Source organism: Pelmatolapia mariae, linkage group LG17, assembly GCF_036321145.2.
Source record: "Pelmatolapia mariae isolate MD_Pm_ZW linkage group LG17, Pm_UMD_F_2, whole genome shotgun sequence".
Taxonomy (NCBI): domain Eukaryota; kingdom Metazoa; phylum Chordata; class Actinopteri; order Cichliformes; family Cichlidae; genus Pelmatolapia; species Pelmatolapia mariae.
Window position 1 is genome coordinate 32794247 of NC_086242.1, and position 24582 is coordinate 32818828.

The 24582-nt window shown below is 39.7% G+C and overlaps 1 protein-coding gene across 1 annotated transcript in view; it reads left to right on the forward strand.

The window, feature by feature from the left end:
* Nucleotides 1–24582, forward strand: part of LOC134647148 (collagen alpha-1(XXIV) chain) — an 83948-nt gene that overhangs the window by 48614 nt on the left and 10752 nt on the right. Inside the window, exons 23-47 of the mRNA XM_063501343.1 lie at nucleotides 135–188; nucleotides 629–673; nucleotides 3929–3982; nucleotides 4966–5019; nucleotides 6381–6434; nucleotides 6981–7034; nucleotides 8938–8991; nucleotides 9094–9138; nucleotides 9876–9920; nucleotides 12825–12878; nucleotides 13554–13607; nucleotides 13722–13775; nucleotides 13940–13993; nucleotides 15629–15682; nucleotides 16062–16169; nucleotides 16675–16728; nucleotides 16930–17037; nucleotides 17505–17558; nucleotides 18091–18144; nucleotides 18287–18343; nucleotides 19090–19143; nucleotides 19782–19835; nucleotides 20404–20457; nucleotides 21635–21688; nucleotides 22470–22577. Of these exons, the coding sequence (XP_063357413.1) occupies nucleotides 135–188; nucleotides 629–673; nucleotides 3929–3982; nucleotides 4966–5019; nucleotides 6381–6434; nucleotides 6981–7034; nucleotides 8938–8991; nucleotides 9094–9138; nucleotides 9876–9920; nucleotides 12825–12878; nucleotides 13554–13607; nucleotides 13722–13775; nucleotides 13940–13993; nucleotides 15629–15682; nucleotides 16062–16169; nucleotides 16675–16728; nucleotides 16930–17037; nucleotides 17505–17558; nucleotides 18091–18144; nucleotides 18287–18343; nucleotides 19090–19143; nucleotides 19782–19835; nucleotides 20404–20457; nucleotides 21635–21688; nucleotides 22470–22577 (1488 nt within the window). The remainder of the gene's footprint in view (nucleotides 1–134; nucleotides 189–628; nucleotides 674–3928; nucleotides 3983–4965; nucleotides 5020–6380; nucleotides 6435–6980; nucleotides 7035–8937; nucleotides 8992–9093; nucleotides 9139–9875; nucleotides 9921–12824; nucleotides 12879–13553; nucleotides 13608–13721; nucleotides 13776–13939; nucleotides 13994–15628; nucleotides 15683–16061; nucleotides 16170–16674; nucleotides 16729–16929; nucleotides 17038–17504; nucleotides 17559–18090; nucleotides 18145–18286; nucleotides 18344–19089; nucleotides 19144–19781; nucleotides 19836–20403; nucleotides 20458–21634; nucleotides 21689–22469; nucleotides 22578–24582) is intronic.

Consider the following 24582-nt stretch of genomic DNA (forward strand, 5'->3'; position numbering starts at 1 on the left):
CCTTTCGTAGGTGGTTTGAATGAAACGATTCACAAAGATGAATCACCTCCGATTGGATGGAATAAAATAAGCTTTGCCATCATTTGATCAGCATTTATACTTACGTTCATGTGTATGTGTCTGTCGACCTTTAGGGGAGACCTGGAAGGAAAGGTCACATAGGTGAACCTGGCTCCGAGGGTTTACAGGTGAGGTCCCATCACTTAATCATGACATCATCATCTCACTGAAAAATTGTAATAGTGTTGTAAAAATTGAGTTACATTGTAATATAGTCCACTGTAGACTTTTTCCATACTCTTTTATTTTTTTATTGGCTGTAATGTGGTATAATAAGTTTAGTATTATGTATATCAAGATTTTATTGGTCTAATGCTTTCCTCCCCTTACGAGGTGCTTATTGCCTTGACTTATAATGCTGTAAACATGCCCTTAATTATGAGAGAGCTGCAGTTTTTTTCTCCAAAAAACCATCATCATACATGATGGCAAACCAGAGTAAGATGTAGTCCCATGGTCTATGTGTGTGATCTTTTTTGCACTTGTAATATCCTGTGAGAACCAAATCAGTGATCTGTTTAATTACAGGAAGCTAACCAGCACATTCTCTGATGTTTACTGCTTGCAGGGAGAGAAAGGGGACATGGGAAATATTGGAAAAGTTGGACCACAAGTAAGTTCCTTTCACACCTCTAATGACATTAGCTAGCAGACGGTGTACTGTGGATTAGTAGTTTTCCATTGGATCCCTTTATAGAGAGTACAGGGCTGTGGTATAGCTTTTATTAGATTCCACTGATTCCACTGTGATACTGATGAAGTGCTTCCAGTAAATTAACTGTTCTCTGTGGCAACTGTGGAAGTGGTTACAGGAACACATTCTCATGCATCACTATTTTACTGACCTACTTTTGAGGCTAAGAAATTTTGGATCTCTCTTCTTGCGACCAAATACTGTTTTTAAATCAGAATTGGTGGAACTTTTCAGTAGAACAGATATCCTCTGTGGAAGTGATCTCATTTGTGTTGTCCATTTTTTTATGGCTCAAAGCCTGTAAAAGCCTTTTTGACATGCTGTTGTGCATGAATCATACTTACAGAGAAATTGTTAACACAGAAATGTTGGACTGTTTATCGATTACCCAAAAACATCTGTGTCAGGACTGGTTGTAAAGAAATCAACTAACTGCAAAAATCACACTTTCGTACGTCTGTCTTTGGGTTTTATACTTGACACAGATACTGTAGAGAAATGCCAGGACATGCTTGTAAGATTCTTGTATGCATGCAACTGTTCTGACCATTCAAAGTATGCTGGTCTTTCCTGGAGGCCCCTTAATGCTAATATTTGCATTCTGTGCATAGTGGAGGCAACCAAGTGGGACTGCTGGACTTTGTTGCAGCACTGCACATATGAGAGCAGTTACTGAGTAGAAGAGCCTTTGAAGCCAAACAGGAACCATGGGGCTATGCAGAGTGGGGAAAAAAACCCTCTAAAACATATGGAGGGTCTAATGAATGCCATTACATCACTTTCCAGATAAATTAGATATCTAAGATGCTAAAAAAAAAAAAAAGAAAACTTCCAAGCCCTGAGTCGATCCAAAGGGGTTTCAGTCAACCTGTCTTCACTGAGTGCATCTATATCACCCTAATGCAGTGGTGTCAAACATAAGGCCCGGGGGCCAGAATTGGCCCGGCAAACACTCCAATCTGGCCCACTGGACGGATGTCTTTGGAAAATGGGAAGGAAGGCTTTTAAATGTATTTTTATAAATTTTACAGCCTGTCCTATTGATAAAGACCTCCTCCACAGTCATTCATAGTACAGTTATGAAGTAACAGACAAAATGACAGAAAAGTTCCTGTTTTTTCAGTATCTATTGCAGAAATGTGGGGTTTTATTTTTTAATTTTTATTACAGTCTATCCAAAGTAAAATAAATCAATAAAATAGAACATTTTCTATAAATTAAATAAAAAAGCTGCCAGAACTTTTTCTGTAACTTTACATATTAATTTCTTACAATTTAAGCCCAAATATTGAGATAGCTCAAGGACTGCATGTGCAGTTAGACTATTTTACACCGTCAAAAAGGAGTCTGGGCCGCCTAACATTAAATTGGGCTGCATGCGGCCCATCATGTAAAATGAGTTTGACATCTATGCTCTAAGGCCTCCCATAAACTGTTCTCAGTTTAATTTTGAGTTTTTAAGATCACCGTTTGGCTGATTTGAGGTTATCTGCTGATTGTTCTGTTTTCATCTCGTCTCCACTCCACAACTAATAAAAGCATCAAATGTTCTGAAACAGAGTTCACCTATGTTTTGTGCGTGTGCGTGTGTGTGTGTGTGTGAGACTGACTCAGAGTGTACTCACATTCATTTAAAGATCCTTATTGTTCTTATTAAAATCTAACTTTGGCTGTATTTCCTCCTTGACTGTAAAGTCTTATCAATGCTGTGGCTTAGAGACTAAATGGCCTTAAAAACATTACCGTTAAAGCTCTCCTGTCAAGGTCTCTGCCGCATGGAAAAACTTTTAAAGCCACGTCTTTCTGTTAAGTGATACAGGGCACCACAATATCCTGCTTCATGGCCCAATTAAGAGATTTGAGGTCAATTTAAAGCCCCCCCAGCCCCCACCCCATAATACACACTTTCAGGCTGTCAGCCCTTTAGGCCCTGACAAATGGAAAAGAAACATTAAAAAAAGAGTGTCTGTCATTGTGGTCTGTTTCTTGTCTGCCACTTTGGTCTCAGCCTCAGACTCTCTCTTCCTCCACATATAGAGGCATACATATATGTATCTGTATGGTGAATGTAAGAACAGCACTCCCAAAGAATCTGTGTCAGTGTGTTAACTGTGTCAGTCATGGGAACCAACACCGGCCCACACAACAGCCACAGCCGCAGACTGACCACATTGGCTTTAGTGGTTGGCCGGCGTGTTCTGCTGTCGGGCAATCGTTTGAATTATTACACAGAAATCTGGTGTTGCAATGCATGCACTCTTAATCCTGAGGCTTCAGTCTGGCTTGTGATAATTGCACATCTCACATCACTCCTTCCTGTTTATTCTCACTTTACATACTTGCATATTTAGAAACACGAGGACAAACTTTTTTTTTTTAAACTGCGCTTTTCTGCCAGAATGTCAAATCAGCCACTGAGACATTTTGCCATTTTACTCCAGATTATCCAGGGAAGCAGCTGGCACCGCTTCAAACTATAGCACCCCCACTCTCCCGTCCCAGCATGACTAATCTGGAAATGGTTAAGCTCTTCTGATAACTTCCATACTTACATTTTCTGGTGGTTCCCCCAGAAGGAGTCGTTCACAAAATAGCTTTTCTTGACTCTGAGTGCAGTGTGAACGTAGTACGTGAGCAGTAATTCCTAGCCACTGCAATTGTGCGATTAAAAAATGTGTTATTTGTTACTTTTTTTTTCTTTTTTGCCAGACAACAGTTTAGTTTCAGCAGTCACAACAAGGTTACAGCCATTTTTTCTGGCTTTGTTGAATAACAGCCCAGTATCAATGCCACATGGGTTGTGAAGTGGATTTGCAATTAATATTGTTATAGCATGGTTACTGGCACATATTGATGTGTTTATTTTCCTTTGTTTCTCTCAGTGTTTTTAGTTAAGCACTATTTCTAGGAAAAACTCATGAAAGTCAAGATGTGATTTTGCGTTGCTTGAAGTAGCGCTAGTAAAAATGATCTTCACCCCTTCAGGTTTCTCTTCATCTTTGCAGCGCCTACATTTTTGCTTATGTAAGCATTAGATTGTAATCTATGACCTCTCACATTCCAGGTGTCATGACTAGTCGGGAAGTAACCCTTAGATGAATGAAGATTGGGTTTTTGTGCAGATATAACCTCTCGTGATGTGTTTCTGTTTAACGCTATCCCTCTCCTCTCCAGGGTCCAGCAGGCCTGATTGGGATAGCTGGGGTGATAGGGGTTCCTGGTGAAAAGGTAAGGTGTGTGTTTCTCTGTCATTAGGCTGTCAGACAGCATGAGCTGCCTGCCTGTCAGTGACAGAGCTATATAATTAGGCCTATGTTAAGCAGCCATGGCTTGAGGCCCACAAGCCCCAGAACACGTGCTTGTATAAACACTCAACACTCTCACATCCACATCCATAACAATATTGTCAAATCCACATCAGCATTATTGCCTTTCAACCCTCCTCCCCTCTGCTGAACATCAAGCTATAATGAAAGGGAACATTTGATTACAATACTCTTTAGACAAATTTGCTTGTCTACGGATGTTAGAAACTCTCAAAATGTAATTGTTTCTGACACAGTGCTTTTTTAAAAAAGTTCTTTTTCCACCTCAGCTTATGCCGAGTAAACGTGCACAGCATTACACACCTTTTTAATATCTGTACAGTCATTGTTCCCTCCCTCTATCTCAACCTGCAGCCCCTTTTCCTTCCTATCCAGAAGGCCCGTTTGTCAGAACATGTTCTTGTGGTGGGAAGCCATCTGCTTGTCAGATTCTTGCTTGTCCTCCTACTCCTCTTACACAAAAATCCTCCTCCTGGTTCAATCTGTCAGCACCAGCCATACCCTGACAGCCTAAAAATTCTTTTCACATTATAGATATATGGATAATATTTGTTTAATACTGCCCTAAGTATTTCCAAAACAGTTCCATACGAATAGTCTGATCCCTGTGTGAGACAAGGTGGAATAACAAGTGTTACGGGGCTTAAAAAGAAGCCCTTGGAAGCTTTACTGATCAGCTGGGCTTACCTTTTGCTTTTATTATACTGTGCAGAGGGCCAAAGACATTTATATAGTATCTGCTATTTGTACACCACTGTCACATTTACCTTCTACACTTAAGATGCTCCTCTCCACTTTCATGGCTTTTATTAAGTAGAAATGTATGCGAATGTGTGTTGAGGTTTTAGGTCATGGTTTAATGATCAACTCTTTCTTTTCCTCCAGGGTGACCGGGGACCACCAGGTCCAACAGGTCCAGCCGGAGAGAAGGGGCCCAGGGTAAGTGCAGTCACTCAGGATATTCTGCAGCGCTCCCTTTCTTGTCTGAGAGCTCACAAACCTAGGGTAAAAGGGTTTCCAAGTAATCAGTTATGCTACGGCGTTAATAGACTAAAACAGTAAACTAATGGCTAAAGATGATGAGTTAAATTCGAACCACTAAGCGATGCTGGCTGTAAGCTTTGGCAGATGTTACATGTTTTAGTTCCTGGAAATGAAGGCAGACCCTCTAGAGACCCGAGTTCCAGATTACTCAGTGTTGCAACTTCTGAAGGTACAAATGTTTGCAAAATAGTTCTTTCCTCAGTGTTGTTGTTGAAGGTGTTTGCACAGTGAAACCTTTCACTGTAAATTTGCAGTAATATACTGACAGCAGCACAATATAGAGTATTGCTGCAAATAAACGTGCAGGTACTGTATTCTTGGAGGTTACGAGAATCTTTTAGACACCTATCTAATCTCTAGATAGGTAATATTATTGAATGTACTGAAGGATTAGTTAGAGCTACCACAGGCATGGAGAATCTGACCAGTGTAGCAGACCACTAACAGTCATTCACAGTTTGTACCTCATTGTAACACTAAAGAGAGCCAAAGCCTAACCTAGCTGTGTATAAGCTGAGTGAACATAGTGCCCATTGATTGTGGATTACTGAGACTGAGTAAAAACAGTGTCCAGTGCAGCAGTGTTTTTTATATGTGCTGTAATGCTGCATGAATCTTCAAGAGAAGCTGGCCTACATCCCTCACTGTCCAGGGGCCTTGGATTGACTCCATGTCTGTGGCTTTGGGCCCCAGGCCTGACCTAACTAATCTGGTGGCAGTCAAAAGGCTAGCGTGCACGTTTGGCTAAGAAGGAGAGAGATGTTTGTGAGCTACGAGAGGGATTGCAGTGATTTGTGTGAACCAGTTGGTGGTGTAATGTAGCCACATTAACGAGGAGTAGAGGTTGAGTTTAGAGGCTTGTGCTGTGTAATCATCACAGATTACAATGATCATATCCAGAAATTCTGTTTCTGTTCAAAGACAATTTGCAGGATTAGCATTTTCTGGAAAGTGTTCTAGTCTTTAGTGACTTTCTTTGACTTTTGGGTGTTATTCCCTCATAGATAATTATAGGAAAATACTGTAAAATGTGGGTGAGAACCACAACACCGAATAGCCTGGAGCCCATTCTAAGACAACATAATATGAAACACAGTTCTGTTCACCGCTGCCCCAGATTAGTCGCTGATCCTGAAGCGTAGTGCAGATAAGCCTGGATATTTTATGTAGTGTTAACCGCTTTTACTTTTTAAAAATGATTTTGTAGGCGATATCAATAAAGAGTGACATGTTTTCCCCTTTCTTTTTGGTGTCAGGGTTATCCAGGGTTGCCAGGGAGCCCAGGGGACATCGGCATGCAAGGTGCACCTGTAAGTGGAGCAACAAAAACATGCAGGATTTTAACCTCATGCATACCTCCCTATATGTGTATTTTTTGTCATCAATTTTCTTTGCTGAGCACTTTTTGCTCCCTGTGTATTAATGAATCTCATCTTCTGTACCGAGTGTCTCGGCTGGATGTCTGTAAATACCTAAATTGCAAGATTTTCTTGGGCCCTTAAACTGTGCTGAAGGATCACGCCTGTCTTTGTAAACACCTAAAGTTTATGAGGGCTATTTGATACGTCAGTTTCACAGTTTCTCACAATTTAGCGTGGAGCAGTAAACAGTGGGTCTAACTGGCTAATGATCATTTCCACCGAGGTCTTTGTGCAGCATGCCGTAGGTTCACAGCATTAGTGATGATATGGTTAGAAGATGCATAGTTATGTTATCTAAATATTATAACCATAACTCCACCAAATATTATGAAAACCTTCAAACTTTATTCTTATTTTTTCCCTTCTTCTTATAATTTCCTGGTCTATGTTCTCACTAATTTCACTTCTATATCCACACTGTTTTTTTCCTGACAGGGTCCACCGGGACCGAGGGGTAGTCCAGGCATTGCTGGGCCAAAGGGTAGAAGGGTAAGAGGAGACTGTAACATTTGGGCACAAGCTGCATCAGTCCCTTAAAAAAAACTTCCCTCATCAGACCTTTGGTTTGTCTGTTTCACATCACATCTTCTTTCCCATAAACCAGAGTTTGAAGCAATTAAAAGACATGTGGATGTCGTTCCACATGGCCCAAGCTTCTTTATAGGTGCAATTACAACTGTTTCACGAGCCCCATGAATCTAGTGTTGGAAGACATCATTGTGAGGTCAAACCAGTGAGGTGATTTAATGCTGGTGGGACATCGTGTGGCAGAGAGAAGAACAACACCTACAGGTGGCAAAAGAACAGTTTCTGGTTTCTGTGCTTGTGATTTTCTAAGAATTTAAATTCTGCAGCAGCAGAAATTAAGGAGGAAGCAAATTTAAAATCCTGAACCAACTTGGCAGATATACATGCCACGGCATTTCCTGTTATCTTTTAATAAGGTTACTGCAGTCCTGTGGTATTAACAGAAATCTGTTTGCCCTCAAAAAAAGATCGGATTTTTTATTTGATTGGAAACAAACTCTTTTGTTTTGTATCTTGACATTTAGAAAAGTCCCCGAAGAATCGTTTAATTGTTAACACATAAGCAGCTTTTCCAAATTTCTTTTACTAGCAAGGTAGTTAAAAGTTTGGTGCTTTCTTGTAAAATGCTGGGCTAGCGTAAGCAAGCAGAAGCTCATTTTGGACTTTTCAAACTTTTATTTTTGCAAAAATCGCCCCTTTAAATTGATAGTTTGCATCCGCTTACAGTAGCTTCTGCACCAAACAGCAGCTTTCTAGTTGAATGTGTCCTATTAGGAGAAAAAATAATTGTAATAAGTTACTACCACATTACTTTAGTTCTCATCTGAGATCGTCTTCTTTAATTCTCAGAATGTTTTCTTCCTTCTGCATATTTTGCCCAGAAAGACATACGACACTTGCAACTTGAGTTGTTTAACATAATCCACACATGTGTCAGTTCTGTCTTTGTTGAGGTCAGATACATCAGTCATTGTAAATGCATGTGATTTATTGTAGGCCAAAGAAAACGGACTAAAGTGAATTATTAAAAAACAGCTGTTATTGAAACAACTAAATAACTGCTTTGCCTATTTTCCCACCAAAAAAACATGAAAAAATATGAATCTCAGTCAACATCTGGTTAGTTGTGAGACAGACAGCCAAGCTGACCAAACTGACATTTAAAATGACAGCAAACCTTATGGCAACTCAGTGTTGTCATAATTTTACTGCTCCATGACCTCAGTGCCACACTGCAGGGGTGAATGTACGTCACCTGCCTTCAGTCAGTGTCCGTGCCACTAAGAAAAGTTGTTTTCCAGCCTATGACCAGATTAAACAGATAAATGAACATAGCATCCATTATAACATGAAAGATTAGGCAAAAGTAAATGACTCAATGGTGTTTAAATCAAGACTGAGGTTGGAGAGGTGAACTAAAGGAAAAAGAATATAACGATAAATCCTACAAGGAAGATAAAAGAGCAGAGTGACACGAGAGGCTCAAGCAAAATAGCAGCAGATTTGTCCTCAAAGGAAGAGATATAAAAGGGAGACTCAATGGAGAGATAAGCTGAAAGGTCTAAAAGCATGGACAGGAGCAAAAAAAAAGAGGGGGGCTGAGGGTGTCAGTGTTATAGATCATTGTCACCCTCTGTATGGTGGCGCTACAATGCTGTGAAACCCCTGAATGTCTGTGGGGGTGGGAGGCTGCTACATCAGGCTGGAACACCTCCCCAAACAGACAAACAATACAGACTAAGTACTTTGCTGGTGGTGCTGTTTCATTACCCATAGATGGCATGTGAGAGCTTAGATGCTCAACGTACTGTTCTTTCTTTGTTGAGTGATGTTCATTGGTGTGGCTCGTCTTGTTTTTGCACAGGGACCCCGAGGTCCAGATGGCCCACCGGGAGAACTGGGTCCTGAGGGCATCAAGGTAACATCATGGTATAAATATAGTAGGAAATTGACACTAATTTCTGTGTGTTAGCTGAGGCTTTATCCTAAATCTCGTTCCAAACGGTGGTATGTTTTTCAGGGTGAAAAGGGGGAGATCGGACCTAAAGGAGAGCCAAGCTTCATAGTAAGTAGTCTTTAGGTCAACGTGTTTTCACATCTGTATAAGAGAGAAACAGGGAATGCTGTGTGTTTTACATATACTTGAAGGCTTTTGAGTACATTTACACGTAGCTTCATTTGTCTGAAGCCAAGAATAATAAAAAAAAGTCATAAAATATGCGTCATCCAGCTTCATCGGACAAGCCAACAAGCATGCCCCCCTTTTTGAAGATGCACATTCACTTCATGGAAAGGTCACGAGTGCGTCTGATTTCAAACAGCATCAAGAACAACAACGGTTTGCCCGGTGCACAAGCTCCATAAGACTTTAAGCGGTTTTTATCTTCAGAGGGACGCTTTGGTCTAGTTGCCCCTGTGGCGGTTTAGACGCAAATGTAATTCGCCTGTGCTGCTGGCGGTCTGTAGTAAAAGACACCTGATCTCAATAAGCTGAGGAGTAGCAGGATGAAAGTAAACATTTGGGCTGTTTTGCGCCGAAACCATCAAGCAGTTGAAGATAAATGAACAACACATTTATTTATTCCTCCTGTAAAACCCTCACATTTTTGTCTTCATCTGAGAGAAATTCCCTAAAACTCAATGTTTGAGCCGTCAGTGTCAAACATGCCTGCTCCCTCTTTCTGCTGTGCGGTAGTAGCTGGAACTGTATCACTATCAGACATGATAATGGGTTTGATTTGAGTTAACCTAACATATTTCAATACACGTTAATCATTCATATGTATATTTCTCTTCTTGAAGGGCAAGGCTGGAAATCCAGGAGAGAGAGGCCCTCATGGGAAGCCTGTGAGTAATATTTCTTTCCTTTTGTCTCTTAAAGCTTTAGATTTTTTTTGAGAAGCAACAGTATAGAATACTACTTTAAAGCTATCATGAAGAATCTTTTTATTTGCACTAACAATCCACACTCTGCGCTCTTCATCAGCATGTGATGATGTGCTCCTTGCTGCTCGTCTGCCGTGGGTGCAAGGTTTCGTACGTTGCACGGTACTAAAATTATTATGTCTCAGTTGCTAACACAATTTCCTTCTTTTATATTTAAGAAATAAGGATCTTCACTACTTTAAGCCCGTTTACAGTGTTCAAAGTCCAAATAAGACATTCATCCAGACCTGTTTCATTTCATTTAATCACAGCCATCCATTTTCTTAACTGTTTATCCAGTCCGTGGTTACAGATTGGATAAGGGTTTATTAAGAGAAATGGAATGCACTTTTCTACTCTGTTTCATCACTCAAAGCGCTTTGTATAACATTGCTCAATCACCCATTCATTCCAGCACTTTTTTCTATGTCTGAGTGCTTGCTATATCTAACATTCACACGTTCACACTCCAGTGAAAGCATGGAGGGCAACTCAGGCTTCAGTATCTCACCAAGGATACTTAAGCATGCAGAGTGGAGCAACCACGGCTTAAACCCTCCGACTCTTGATGTTGTGCCATTTAAATACTTTTAAATGACGGCGTCACAGATACTGGCTTTTTGAGTTTTAGTGTATCAGGAGAGTTTAAAAAACATGAGAAAATTAACAAGTTTTTACAATTATACTTCAGTCTTTTTGATCAAAGAGCTGTGACCACAGTAAATACTCAGTGGGATATTTGAACAAATAGATGCAGCAGGTCACGCCACAGTCAGACTTTTGGCAGATTTTAGGAGCCTCCTGCCAGCAAACCCTAGGTTGGTTTTTTTTTTCTTCCCTTTTTTGGTCTTTACAATTAATTATTGATCAAATGATGAGTTGCAGTTTTGATGCATTGCGAAAGGCTGCAATAACTGATCAACAGATGGCAAAAGCATGTAAACAGCAGAGATCAGAGGCACAATCAAAAACGGCTCCATGTGGGCTGGTTAATTATGGAGTGATGATCTTCACAGCAGTCATATCTATCTGTCTAGCTCACTACTCTCTCTCTCTAATATGTATGTATGTGTGTATATGTAGATAGATATAGATATATGTACTGTTTATCACCTCCATTTCTTTCCGTGCTGTTGTTTGGCTCGTCTTCATTTACCACTGACAAATGAGCTTCTTTACTTGCCCACAAATCATGTATTGGCTGAACATTTGACACTTTGGGATTGTTGGTAATCATTCTTATCAGACAAACACCTACAAAGACGCGTCTGGGCCTGCGTTCTCTCTCTCAGTCAGCCATCGGTACAGTGAAACACTCGTTCAGTACATTCGTGCCATCCTTTGGACGGGATAACAAGCACAAACTTGGGACTAGTTTCAACCTGTGTGCTTTCCAAACACAGCTTACATCCTCACCTCACAGCGAGGAGTTTCTGCTGACAGTAGCTTTTGTCCCACTGTTGCTGCTACTGCACTCTTTTAAAAGAACTTTCTCTAGCTTTCCTTAATGCTGCATCTTTGGCAGCAGCGTTTCCATTTTTCCAACTCTGACGTCTTAGCGCCATCTTGTGTCCAATAAAATATCTCTCAAAACTTGTAACTCATTCTAATTCCTATTTTCTCTGTGCAAAAAAAAGAGAAAAAAGAACCAATTGAGTCATAGTGAGAAAACAATGCTATCTGTGATGTCAGGACCCATGAAGCTCACAGTCGAAGGCAGTTCTGTTAAGTTAAAGCAGCTGACAGTGGAGTGACTGCTGTTCATAAATCTTTTTGTGGTCCACACTCTTTTTTTTAGCCCATTACTCTAACTGGCTTTTGTTTTTTAACAGTAAGTGAACTTTAAAAATTGTCATTGGCTTTTGTGTTTTTTGTACTTCTCCCCTTAGTTCATTTCACTCACCTTGTGTACAGTTTGAAAACATATTTTTCCCTTGTGTCTAACCTTTTCAGTAGACAGAAGCAAAATTTGAATAATAATTGCTACCACCACTCAGTGTAAGAGGTATGCTACAGCTGCCTTAAATTAACAGCACTGGGAATTAACAAAATCATTTTTTATGTTCCTGTAATGGTTAAACCACCATTGTGCACAAGCTCTTTAATCAAAATGATAGTAAATGGTAAATGATGTTATTATTTCTGGATTAAGATGCCAAATTACAGTTATGTTTCCATTCAGGAATGCCAGTAAATTATTTTTAGTGGTTGAATGTCCTTTTGACTGGGACTATTGGACTTGAACCAGCTATGCTGCTCTAAATTAACATCCAAAGGACTTAACCTTATTGAATTAAATAGTAAATTGACTTGTTTGTATAAAGCACTTTATACCTCATGTCTCATCACATATGCACTTTTTTGTGTCTAAATAATTTCTTCGATAAGTGCACAAGAAGTAACTCAGGGTTCAGTATCTTGCCCAAGAATACTTTGGCACATAGACTGGAATAGCCAGGGATTAAACCACCAACCTTCAAATTAGCAGATGACCTGCTCTGCTTCATGAGCCACAAAACTTCTAATGTTGCAAATTTAGCTCGCAGGCATAAAAACAAATGCCATTGGTCACATAATTGGAGTGTCTTGGCTATACAATGTTTGGACTACGACAAACAGAATCTCATCCTGGAGTTTCTGTGTTGTGTCTGTAGCTGTCAGGCAACCTTGAAATATTAAACTCAGTCATCGCGTGTGTGTGGCCACACTGGAAATTGTGGTGATAATGATGGTGGTGTTGGTAATGACGAGAAACCGTGCATGACTTCTGTTAACTACACAGGATGCTTGAGTGAATCACCACTGAGCTCATGATTATCTTTCCAGGGAAAACCAGGTATTCCAGGCAGCACCGGGGAGAGGGGAGCCCAAGGTGAACCAGTAAGTATGCGCTTTTTTTCTGCTGCATTGATGTGGTTGTTACAGGAAACTGTAAACAAACCGCATGCTGTGAAAAACACCTTCAGCGGAACATGTAATGACAGCGGGGAGAACGTGCTCGCCCGTAGATGCTCGCACGGGTTTCGCGAGGGAGAAGCTGTTACGGTTTAAATCACACGAGAAGCTCTGATCTTAGCAGAAAGAGAATCATTTCGGGGGAGGGAGTATATATTTGATTTTCTTTGTGTTCTTCCCTCTTCTGCTTTCCCCACACCTGAATGCTCCCCACCTTGTGCCTCCCTTTTTGGATTAGTCTTCAAATTCTTAATTTCCCTGGAACTCCTCCAGTCCCCACAGGGGCAGGAGGAATGTCAAACAATCAGATACAGATATTTATAAGGGTGAGAGCTTTCTGTAATGCTAGAGGCTCGGTTTATATTATAGGTCTCATCTTGTGTGTTTGGCTGGTCTTCAGTCTTTTTATTCCAGACAATCTCATCTCCCAGTTCTTTTTCTAGACTAGACATATAATTAAAAGTTGTGGCATTACATGCTAGAGTTTTGTATTATATCTATTTTGTTCTATTTTGTTTTAAGTTCCTGATGTAGAAGTTAATGAGATTCCTGAATCATTGTGTTTGTGTGCTTTAGCCATGGTGGTTCTTTTTCTTTCAGGGACCCAGAGGACCTCCTGGAGAGGCTGGACCTGATGGAGAACAAGGACCTGAAGTACTTTACATTAAATGCTCATGATGCTTTATTGATTATGAGTATTATTTGACAATCCTATCCAAATGTATACAGATGAAATATTGCCTATGGTTCTCTTTCCTATCATTGTAGGGTTTACCAGGTTTAGAGGGAGAACCAGGTGCCATTGGAGAGCCAGGGGCAAAGGTTTGTACTGTCTTGTTATAATTGTTGAACCTTTGCCTTCTTCCTTCTCCACCAATGTGAAAATCAATGGGTACGCTCATTGAAAGTGAAACAGCGGGTGATGCAAATATGTAAGTGTATTCTGACCTCCAGCCAGCTTCTTGTTGTGTTTTGTCTCCCTGTAGGGTGATGTTGGGCCTCCAGGAGCTGAAGGAGAGCAGGGGCAGGAGGGAATGAGAGTGAGTGACTGCAAACAGTTTGCTAATCCCTTCCTTCCCTGTGTTCGGGTAACCCTAACCCAGTTGTATATTTACTCACCCCCCTCATTCTGACAGAGATGTTTTATCCGCTTGCCAGAAGAAAGTAGAAACACAAAAGTGTTTGTGTGATGTATAAACTATATATATGTGTAGATGGAACAGACTGCTTTAGTTTCATCTTCCTGTGTTGTCCACAGAATTAGACAGAGCTTTGAATGGCTGGCTGTCTGTGGGCAGATTTTTTAACATGACAGGGCTTAACTGTGCAAGATCCATTCAAAAACATTGTGTATGGGATAAGTGTTTCATTAAGTCGAGGCTTATTGCAAAGAAAGGCACGATGCAGCCCATGAGTACTGAATATAAGCTGTCAGCAGTACAGGGGCCAAGCGGCTTCTGTCAAACATGCACGCACTTTATGCCCCAGTCTCTACCTTCCTTTCATCATTTTATGTATTTTAAGTTCCTCATATGTACATAAAACCATTTTGATTATGTAAAATGTCTGAGAGGAAGCGAGCTAAATCTGCAATCCTTTTGGAAACCCCTTTGATGTGAAAAATCTAGGTAATTTAGAATAGACTATTAGGGGAAAGAAGCTCCCAAAAAACCAAAAATCAACACCACTTCTTACATAACTTAATGATTTCAGCAAACCATTGAGTTTATGGTCACAGTCTTATTTTATTCCATACTATGTTCATTTTTCTAAATTATGGTCCCAAGCTGGATGTGTTTTAGTGGTTACATTGTAATTGACTTGCTTCCATTCAAAGTGCAACATCCCTCAGTTGATGGCTTCATCCAGCTTTCAAATACAGTCTTTGCTTTAAAACTAGGTACATATGTGTGACCTAAAAACTCACTGGTATTGGATCTGGTGTGATCCCATTGTTTAATTGCATTATGTGAATGGATGGAATTTTCAAAATTCAATGAAAGTTATCCGATTATCAAATACTTGGATGGAAAACAAAAACCTGGATCATATGTGACATGTGGCAGTATGGTTGTTTCCATGGAGATCTTACCAGTGCAGATGTTCTATGAGGTCTAGGTTTTATAGTTTAAATGATTATATTGAGGATTTCAAGATAATTTGAATTTTTCATGAATCTATTTCCATTTTAGAGAGTGCTGCATGATTTTTGCCTTTTGCTTACGCAAAAATAATTATCTCTTAATGTATTTTTGTTTTAAACAAACACATTATAAATACAAGAGTAAGTAAATACCCACTCTAATTCTCATTACATTGAAGTGATGTGCAAGTATATTTGAGGATGCATGCATGCAGTAGGTTGGATTAGGTTGGGCTGGGAGCTTTTTTATCACACGTAACCACAGGCTACACAAATTATTAAACAATCTTGTGTTACCAAGTGATATGATATACGTTGTGCAGAGTATTATTTAACTTGCCGAGGATTTCCAGAAGCAGCATGCCTGTTACTAAGAATTAATGTCTATTTCATAAACGGCTCCAATTAAAACTGAAGTAAAAATTCATAGATGCATTGTAGTTTTCTTGGCACTTGAGTTGAGATGTAATAGGAACTGCTGATTTCTAACTTTTTATAGCAGATTTATTTAAAACTGTTTTTATGTTTTAAGGGTCCTCCCGGTCCCCCTGGTGAAGACGGACCTCAGGGAAAAGATGGAGCCAAGGTTTGTTGACTTGTGTGTTCTTGATTATTTCTGATCAAATAAACCAGGGAGCCAAAAGATTTATTTTAGCAGGACTGACCCTATGACAGTAAATCAAAATGTTAGAACATCCGCAGATTAGCTCAGGATTCCAAAATAAGGTCATCCTTGTGGTACATTGAATCTCATTGCATTGCTTAGTATATCCACTTAATTTCACGCTGGATTTGAGTATGATATTAAAATCTACAGAAGGGGGTGAAAGTCATGTTAGTTTGCCCCAAATCTCCCATCTTTCTAGTGGTAATATAATAAAAGCTTATTCTATTGTTGTTGAATTGTCTTTACTTTTACTCTTTTCTTGTGTGCCTGTTTTCCTCTTTCTATGTCAAATTGCCAGGGTGAACCTGGAGAGCGTGGGCCTTTTGGGGAGCCAGGGGAGAAAGGGACAGAAGGGGATCCTGGACCCCTGGGGCCACCTGGAGAGCCTGGGAAACAGGGCTTCCGCGTAAGTTAATATTGTTCCCAAAGTTTAACTTTCAGATAATACAGCAAACCTCATGTAAATGAGGGAAATCTAGAGACACATTTCTGTAAATAATGCCTTTGATTCCCAGTAGGGGTCACTCTGCTCTTCAATAAAAACGTTTTGCTACTGGGTTAATAAATTTACCTTGTCAGAGATTTTGGATGTGTAGCATGGTCTGATAGCTGCAGATCTTAGGTTCTTGGTGTTTGGAGATACAGATCCAAGTCTAGCCATGGGTGACAAGGAGCAAGAAGGTCATTGTTATCTGGAGCGAAGGACTCAGATTCAGAGCTCAGAACAACAGTATAGACTAGAGCTACTGATTTGTCTAGTGTATCAGTATCTGCTGGTTAGTGTTTAATCTGAACATCGTGCAATGAAGGGAGACAGAATCCAGAATATGACAGAGTCTGTTCTGGGATACACCATTAAGTAATTTAAAACATATTTTAAGCAATATAATTTACTGGCAATCGCTTTACAGGGTCCTGAAGGAAAAGTGGGTCCCCCAGGAAACAGAGGACGGCACGGAAAGAAAGTAAATATCCTGTTCAACACCATATGTTTCCCGGCCAAGTTCCATTTAACACGAAGGCCACATTTAACACAGAGAGCCACTGAGGCATCTAGTATCATAGTTTATTTTTAAAGTAACCTGCTTACAATAAAACAAAAACAGCAAGATTTATTAATAATAATATTTTTTATGTCTTTTAATTATATTTACAATCTTTTACAGGGAGAGAGGGGTCCTCCTGGTCTTGCTGGGGAGATTGGCGCTCGGGGAGACATCGGCCAGCCGGGCGAGCCAGGACTGAAAGGTGCCAGGGGAACTCGAGGCCCACCTGTAAGTTCCCATATCTTCTTCTACTACTGTAGGTGTTGAAGACTGCAAGCCACAGTTTATATTGAAGGTGTGGCTTGCAGTCTATGATGTTTGTTAATTGAATCTGTGGAATTGTATCAGCTGAACCTTTAGCTAGAGAGGAAAAAAGGGGGAAAAAAGACACATCTTGTGTCTTGTGTATAATTAATTCTTTATACTGCTGAAGTCAATTGAACTCAGAATTTTAAAACCAAAGCAAACTGTTAAAACCAAAACAAGAAGATGTGAGAGATGGTAAGCTAGGAGAATGCCAGACATTTTTTCAGCTCCGCTTTCAGTAGAACCACTGAGACTACTTTGACATAGCTGTGGATCAACGATTTATAAGCCTGCCAAAGATATATTTATCTGGAGAAGACCTAAAAAGCAAAGCAAAAGCACCATGACTGATTCAAGGCCTTATTTCGCATTTTCTGCATTGTTTCCAGGGTCAGCCTGGAGTCATGGGGATAGACGGGCAACCAGGACTTCCAGGATACCCAGTAAGTTTTTCTTTTCTAAACTTGGTTTCATGAAAACAGTCTTTTTGTCTTCACTCGTTTATACATGAATGTGTATTGTATAAACCATGTGGGATAAACACACACACACACACACACACGAGAACTTAACAACCATATGTATACATGCTCACAAATCCCCCCATGAGTACAGTGCTCTGAGGTTTTCATGTCAGAACACTTTACTCACAGTTATTGAACAAAGAAGGATGACTGACACATCAGTCATCCTTCTTTGCTTTTCTCGGTAGCCTGAGAAAACACTAGATATCAGAAAATACCTTTACAAATTCTACACAAATAGAGCCTAATGCTTGTTGCTAATGTTTTTTGTGAATCTGTGTGTGCATGTGTGCTTTTAGAGTCCTTCAGACTTGATTGAATCTGACATAATATAAGGAATCTGACAAAATATAAGGAATTTTGTTTATGCCAAACAGTTCTGATTAAAAGCTAGCGTAAGTGTGGCAGCTCCATTACGTACAATAATCAGGTTTTCTTTTTTTTCTTTTAGGGGCACCCTGGAAAGCCTGGGCCCGTTGGCCCGCCAGGACCCAAAGGTGAAAAGGTAATTTGATACCTGAATTTGTGATTTATGTCCTTAACTGGATTTCTTAGGTTTAGTCAGAGTTCTTTAAAGTAGTAAATTATCTGCCTGCAATCTACATCCATTCATCTATGATTGTATGTTTGCGTTTGCTACATCCCAGGGTTACCCAGGCGAGGACAACAGGACCCCAGGACTGCCAGGGCCCTTAGGTGAACCAGTAGGTCTTGCTTTCCTTTAAACTCTCCCTTCTGAACTCTCCTTGCTCTGCTTATCCAAAGCAATTTAAATACCAGATTGAGACTGGATGTAAAAGTTAATCCTGATCAGCTCCTGATTTTAGCACCAAATGCACTCATTGATAAAAAATGATTGTTAAAGTTTCTTATCCTGAATCTGTCATGTGCATAAAGCGATTATCAACCTTCTGTGTCTTGATTACTGACTGAGAAGTTACAGACAAAACAGCTACCTCACACACAGGGCACAGCTAAAGAATACAAGTTTTCTTCCTAATACCTAAGTCACCACAAGAATTCAGCATATTTCACAGTGACTCATTCTTAGACTAATATCAAAGGAGGATCAGCATAAAGCGGCTTTGGAAACCCCGGAGTCATGTAGTTATACAACAGTTGTGTTCTCTAAGATGCATTTACCCTGCTATAGACGTGACTACTGACAGAGGCTACACTGCATGAACAGTTGGAGGTATTGGCTGTCTGCACGTCAGTAGTATTGAATTTTCAAGTTGGCACAGAATTGCAGTGTATAGTATAAGCAATACAATGCCAGCCTCTGCTTTATTGTACCCTGTAGGTCACGTTCAGAGAGATTCATGTGTTTGATATGTGGGGAGTGAGTCTGAGTAGGTGCCCAGCTCAACTGAAGCTGTGCAGGTAAAAGACAGGCATGTACGTATATGCAGTATGCACATTCATGTGTGTGCATTCATTGTCTACGCAGGGGCCTCCAGGGGAACGAGGAGAGCGTGGAGAGTCGGGGGATGAAGGCTATCAGGTAGAAATGAACCATTAAACGTCAGACACACGGCACTCCGCTCAGTCTGCTTGATTGTTGTTTATACTCCACGCTGCACCTTTCGCATGAAGAGCAGACCACACATGTTGGAGAGGATTACCAAAATCCAAGCAATAAGGCTGAGAAAATCTGCTGCTTTTTCCCAAGAAGTACACATACTTGAGCACAAGTTCACAGTGATGGCAACATATTAACTGGGGGGGGGGGGGGGGGGGGGGGGGGGGGGGGGGGGGGGGAGTGTCTATGCTAGTCTGTGAACTCGTCTCCAAATTCAAAAATCTTCATTGTCGTTAACATATAAAACATTTTGGTTTTTAGATACATTTGTCTTTGTTGTATTATTCTGTAGTTTCCTTAGACAGTACAAAAGATACAGACTGGTTAGTTAAGTAAATGGATGAAATAGTTTAATTCGGTGCAATTATAGATAATATAAGAAAATCCTAGTTTTGATACTATGGCGCCTCTGAGTTTTTACTGCAGGTGGAAAAGAGGCCTTTGGGTATAGACATTAATTATGCTTTTGGGCTCCCTCTTTAGTAAAGAACATGAGAATGACGTGTATGTATTATTCACAAATAAAAAGTTACTTATCAAATCTGAAAATTATGTTTCAGGGCTATATCGGTACCTCTGGACCTCGTGGGGCTTCTGGACCACAAGGACCACCGGTAAGTCAGTAAACAGCTGCCTAAAAATTTACAAAGAACTAAACCGAAGTTTTAGACTGAAGAAGGCTCGTGGATGAGAGCTAAAGAAGACTTAAAGAAGTCTGGTTGCTTTTTTATTTTCAAGCTTAAGACTACCATGACCTAATGGCAGAGAACCCACACAGCCGTAGCAACACTATTTAATCTGTTGTTTTTTTTACATTTACCCACAGTTAAATATCTCTACTGTGTGCTGGCCTTATTGTGGTGATGCTAAATATATGAAATATCTAAGTGTGTTCTTTCAAAGGGTGACAGATAAGTACGTCTTTAAATCAAAACTTTTTATTCAATTTGAGTGTGATTGTTCTCCTAACAGGAAAATGCCTATTAGATTAGGAGCTATACTGTGGGATATACTGTATATACTGTGGAGTGTTAAAAGCGACTCGATTAAGAAGTAGGGTAAACAAGGATATTCCTTATAATCATAATCTTGCATATCATTTTTATATAGATCTACACAGCTTGATAATATTTTGCGTGTTTATATTCTACTTACTTTATAGTGTATTCTTCCTTCGCACAGGGATCTCCAGGCTCCCCCGGAGAACCAGGCCCAAAAGGAGAAAAAGGAGCTCCGGTGAGACTTGACACCATTCACATACAGCATAATACAGCTTTTCAATAATGTGAATAGTTTAGGAAATCACTAAATTTGGTCTCTTCTCTGCGTGGAATGATGGATTTACACCTGACAGTAGAAAATGTACAAAACCAGATGCAAACAGATTTAACCAAAATCCCCAATTTGTCATCTTTTAGCTGTCACCACAGGAGCATGCTGGTACAGATGTTTAAGCTGCTTGTCACGCTAGATAATTTTAGCTCAGCTGTGGTAGAATTCTGCTTACTTCATCGAGTTAGGAAGCAGGCGGTTGAAGAAAAAAAAGGCTTGGAGCAATGAAATTTGGACAGCAACCAGGGAACTGCAGCTTTTCCTTACACCCTGAATGCACCATTAAACTTCTCTAATATTTTATCTGATGTTTATTAATGGCTCATTGCTTTTTGTTCTTTGATACTTAAATTGCAGATACGTTTTACTAACACGTGCTACCTTGAACTAACAGGTTTGCTTGCTTAGTCTCATGTTCTTTAGAGCCCTCAGTCTTCACAGGCTTTCTAATTGCATAATTATGCATAACTATGATTTCCCTGTGCAACAGCTTTGACGCTCCTTGATCAGGTTCCATACGGCCTTTTGTAATCTTGAAGTGTCATAGGTGTACAGACATGATTGACTCACCACCACATGTGAAACAGCTTGTATAGAAGAGTGATTATATAAGCAGTTCACATACTATCCAAGCATTTCAGTGGATTTCGCCAAACTTGAGTTCAAATGAAGTTTGTGCAATACCTTAACATGCAACTTGTATTTCCATATGCTTAGAAGCACTGAGAACTTAGCAGCCTGCCAGGAAACACTGGAAACTTTGAGGATCTTCTGTATGCCTGTTTTAGATTAACAGCTTTGATAAAGCATTTCTTAAACAATATCTCTCTGGGACTATGAATAAATCACTGTCACTGGGTTTATGTTTTTAGCTGTTATGGTTTTAAAGTATCCATAAAGGTTTTGAACTGGACATTTCTTGCAACAGTATTCAGTGATTTTCACTCAAATCTGAAACATTTCTCTGTGAAGTATAGTAAAAATCACATTTTTACTGTGTAGAGAGTGATATACTAAAACATTAGTGTTTTCTTTTTTAATGCACATGTACATGTTATTTTTCATGTTTATGTTTTTCTAGGGTTTGGCTGGAAAGAAAGGTGCAAGAGGTCTGGTTGGAGCTCCCGGCATTGAAGTAAGCATCATATTAGCTCAATTAAGTAAATGGCCTAAAGAGAAGCAGCCGCCTCTTTACATTAGCTGAGAACCTTCTGCATCATCAAATTATTGCATATGTCTACACGGTTCTCATTCCTGTAAAAGAAAAAAAAATTACAAGATCAACAGTGATCATTGAGAAAATAAACAGACCCATAAAGATGGAGAATTCTAATACTCATGACTGCGTCAGAGGAGGACACAAATGCAGACAAAAAGAAGTCTGATGCAAAACATAATGTGAGCTTTAAGTTAAAAAAAACTTGATAAGCCAAAACCCAACATGATTGCAATAAAAATGCAAAAACTAAACTAAATCAAACTATGAGGAAGGCACTAAAAAGTAGGACATCTGGGAGCAGATGATTACACAAAGAGAAAGACAAGACTAGACATACAGTCTTAGGGATGACTGACAATGAGACACAGTTGGAAATAAAAAGGCAGGAAAGGAACAAAGACAGGAGACAAAACCCAGAGCAAGACACACAAGAAAACCAACCTTCAAAATAAAACAGGAAGTAACTGAAAGACAAAGTAACTGAGAAATATGAAGACAGAGAAGACCAGGATAAATATTTTATTGTAATTTCTAACGATCCAGATGGTGGACTTCAGTGCTTCAGGCTAAGCATCAGAGGAAGAATCACAGGTGTAAATATAGTCACGAGATTATTGACGGAAAGTGATGTTTTACGAAAAGATTGATGGTATTTTTAAATGCCCCTCAGGCTGAAAGTGACACTGTCATTTAACAGGGGCCGACTGGTTTACCTGGGCTCACGGGAATGAAGGGTTATCCAGGCCCTGATGGCCCCCCGGGACCAACTGGCTTAGCAGGACTTCCAGGAAAGCAAGGTCGACAGGTAATCGGTGACATATAGACAGCAGCGTTTCCTTGGTGTTGGGATTAACATTATAGCAAAAGCTAACTACGGTAGTCTTAAGTAATTGATTAGCTTTCTATTTTAGGCAATTCAATAGACTCACATTAATGAAATATATTTAAAAAGCAGAGTTCAGTTGAATGTTTTTTCACCGTTAAGCACTGTTAATCTTGGTCGCAGAAGGAGTCGAAAGACGTAGTTGCACAGCTAAACTGTCAACAGGGCAGTTCCTTTACTGGAGACTTGTGGCATGCTTTGGAAAGATACCACTGCAGCACCACAAAAATCAACAAATGGGACTCATGGAATTGCAAGTGACCAAAGGTTTACTCCAGCTCCTTCCATCTGTTATTGTATGAGTGAGACTGGAGACTTGGACTGATCATTAAATGTCTTGTTTGATTTGATTGGCCTCTTCATTTTGGACCTCTCCAAATATGTATGCAGCCAAAGTGGACTGGGATTACATGCGTGCAAAAGTCCTTTTAGCCAAGTTGGAAAGCCAAGTCCTACTGGTCTGGCTTTCATTTAGATAATGTTGTATGAAAGTCTAGTGAGGCTAATTTTAGCCATTGATGCTTTTCAGATGAACGAAAACTATACAGTTTCTCATTGGTAACATCCCCAACTGCACTTGCGTTTTTTTTAAATTAGCATTTTATTCACAGAGACCTGTTCTTATAAACTGGTGTTGAAAGAAGGTGAACAATCCCTTAAAATTATATCTGTCTAATTTAAATATAGTAATATGTCTTACATTGCTGTGTAAAAAGGTGATGCAATGATGTGACATTGCATCACGTTTTACTTTCAGCTCCACAAGAAGGCAAATTTTCAGCTCTGTTGTAGTAGAGGGCCATTGTTGTTTTACTTGATGAAAGACATTCTTCACTCCTTAACTTTAAGTCTTTAAATCAAACTGCTGCTTAAAAGCGGCTGATTCTGAATTTTGAAGAGCCCCTTTCAAATAATTTTCAGCTTTTCTGTGAATCAGTGAATCAGTTTCAGTTTTTCACTCAAGCTGTCAAGAAAAAACTGTCAGGTTTCATAAATCCTTTTGTCATCATCGTCTTTGCCCTTTGTGCCAAAGTTGGCACAAAATTCACTGTGACATCATAAATGACATTTTTGGAAATAACTTAACAATTCATGCTCATATTAAAAAGAATCACAACATTAATTTCTAATATGATAAAGTGATGAACCGATTATGCATCACATGCCAAGTACCAGATGTCCATGGATGTTGTTATCTAGGTTTAATCTGGTCTGCCATTCGTGACATTTACAGACCCTCTTGTGTGCAAATTAGTTGAAAAGTTAAAATCTGTCTCTTTCGGGCTCAAATTCAACAAATTTATGTTCACCCTCCAAGTCATTTTCTTTTGATTAGAAGTTAAAATGATTTCTAAATGGCACATAGCCCCTTTTACCCGCATTCCTGTATGTGGGGAAAGGTGAAGAGTAAATTGTTCAGACCTTGGTTTATCTAAGGGTCTGCCAACACCTGCATACTGTGGGTTTCATCCAGTAAAGTATCCTGTCTCTTCACTGTCAGCCACATGCGAGGCAACAACTCACTGAGTGTGTTATTCTAAAATCTCAGGCTCCCTGCTGCCTCACTACACTGCTGATGGAGCAGGAAACCACTGTGGTCTGCAAAGTAAAAAACAACTCACTAACAGGTTTTCTGGACAGCCTTTAGGCATACGCTGTCGAGAACCCGTGTTCTAAAATTGCTTCAGTACAACAATTTTAGAATTTTGTTTATATATTTAAAAATGAAACACTGGAAATAGTGGTCATTGTACTCTATAGCAACTAATTGTAGTAGATGTCAATATTTACCATCAGTAAATAACCCTCTCCACTAACACTCAAGTTCCAAATGATTTTTCCAACATGCATTTATACACTTGTGTTTAGTTCTTGCAGAGGACTATGCTTGTGGTTTTGTCTGCTTTGTTAGTCTATCTTGGGATAA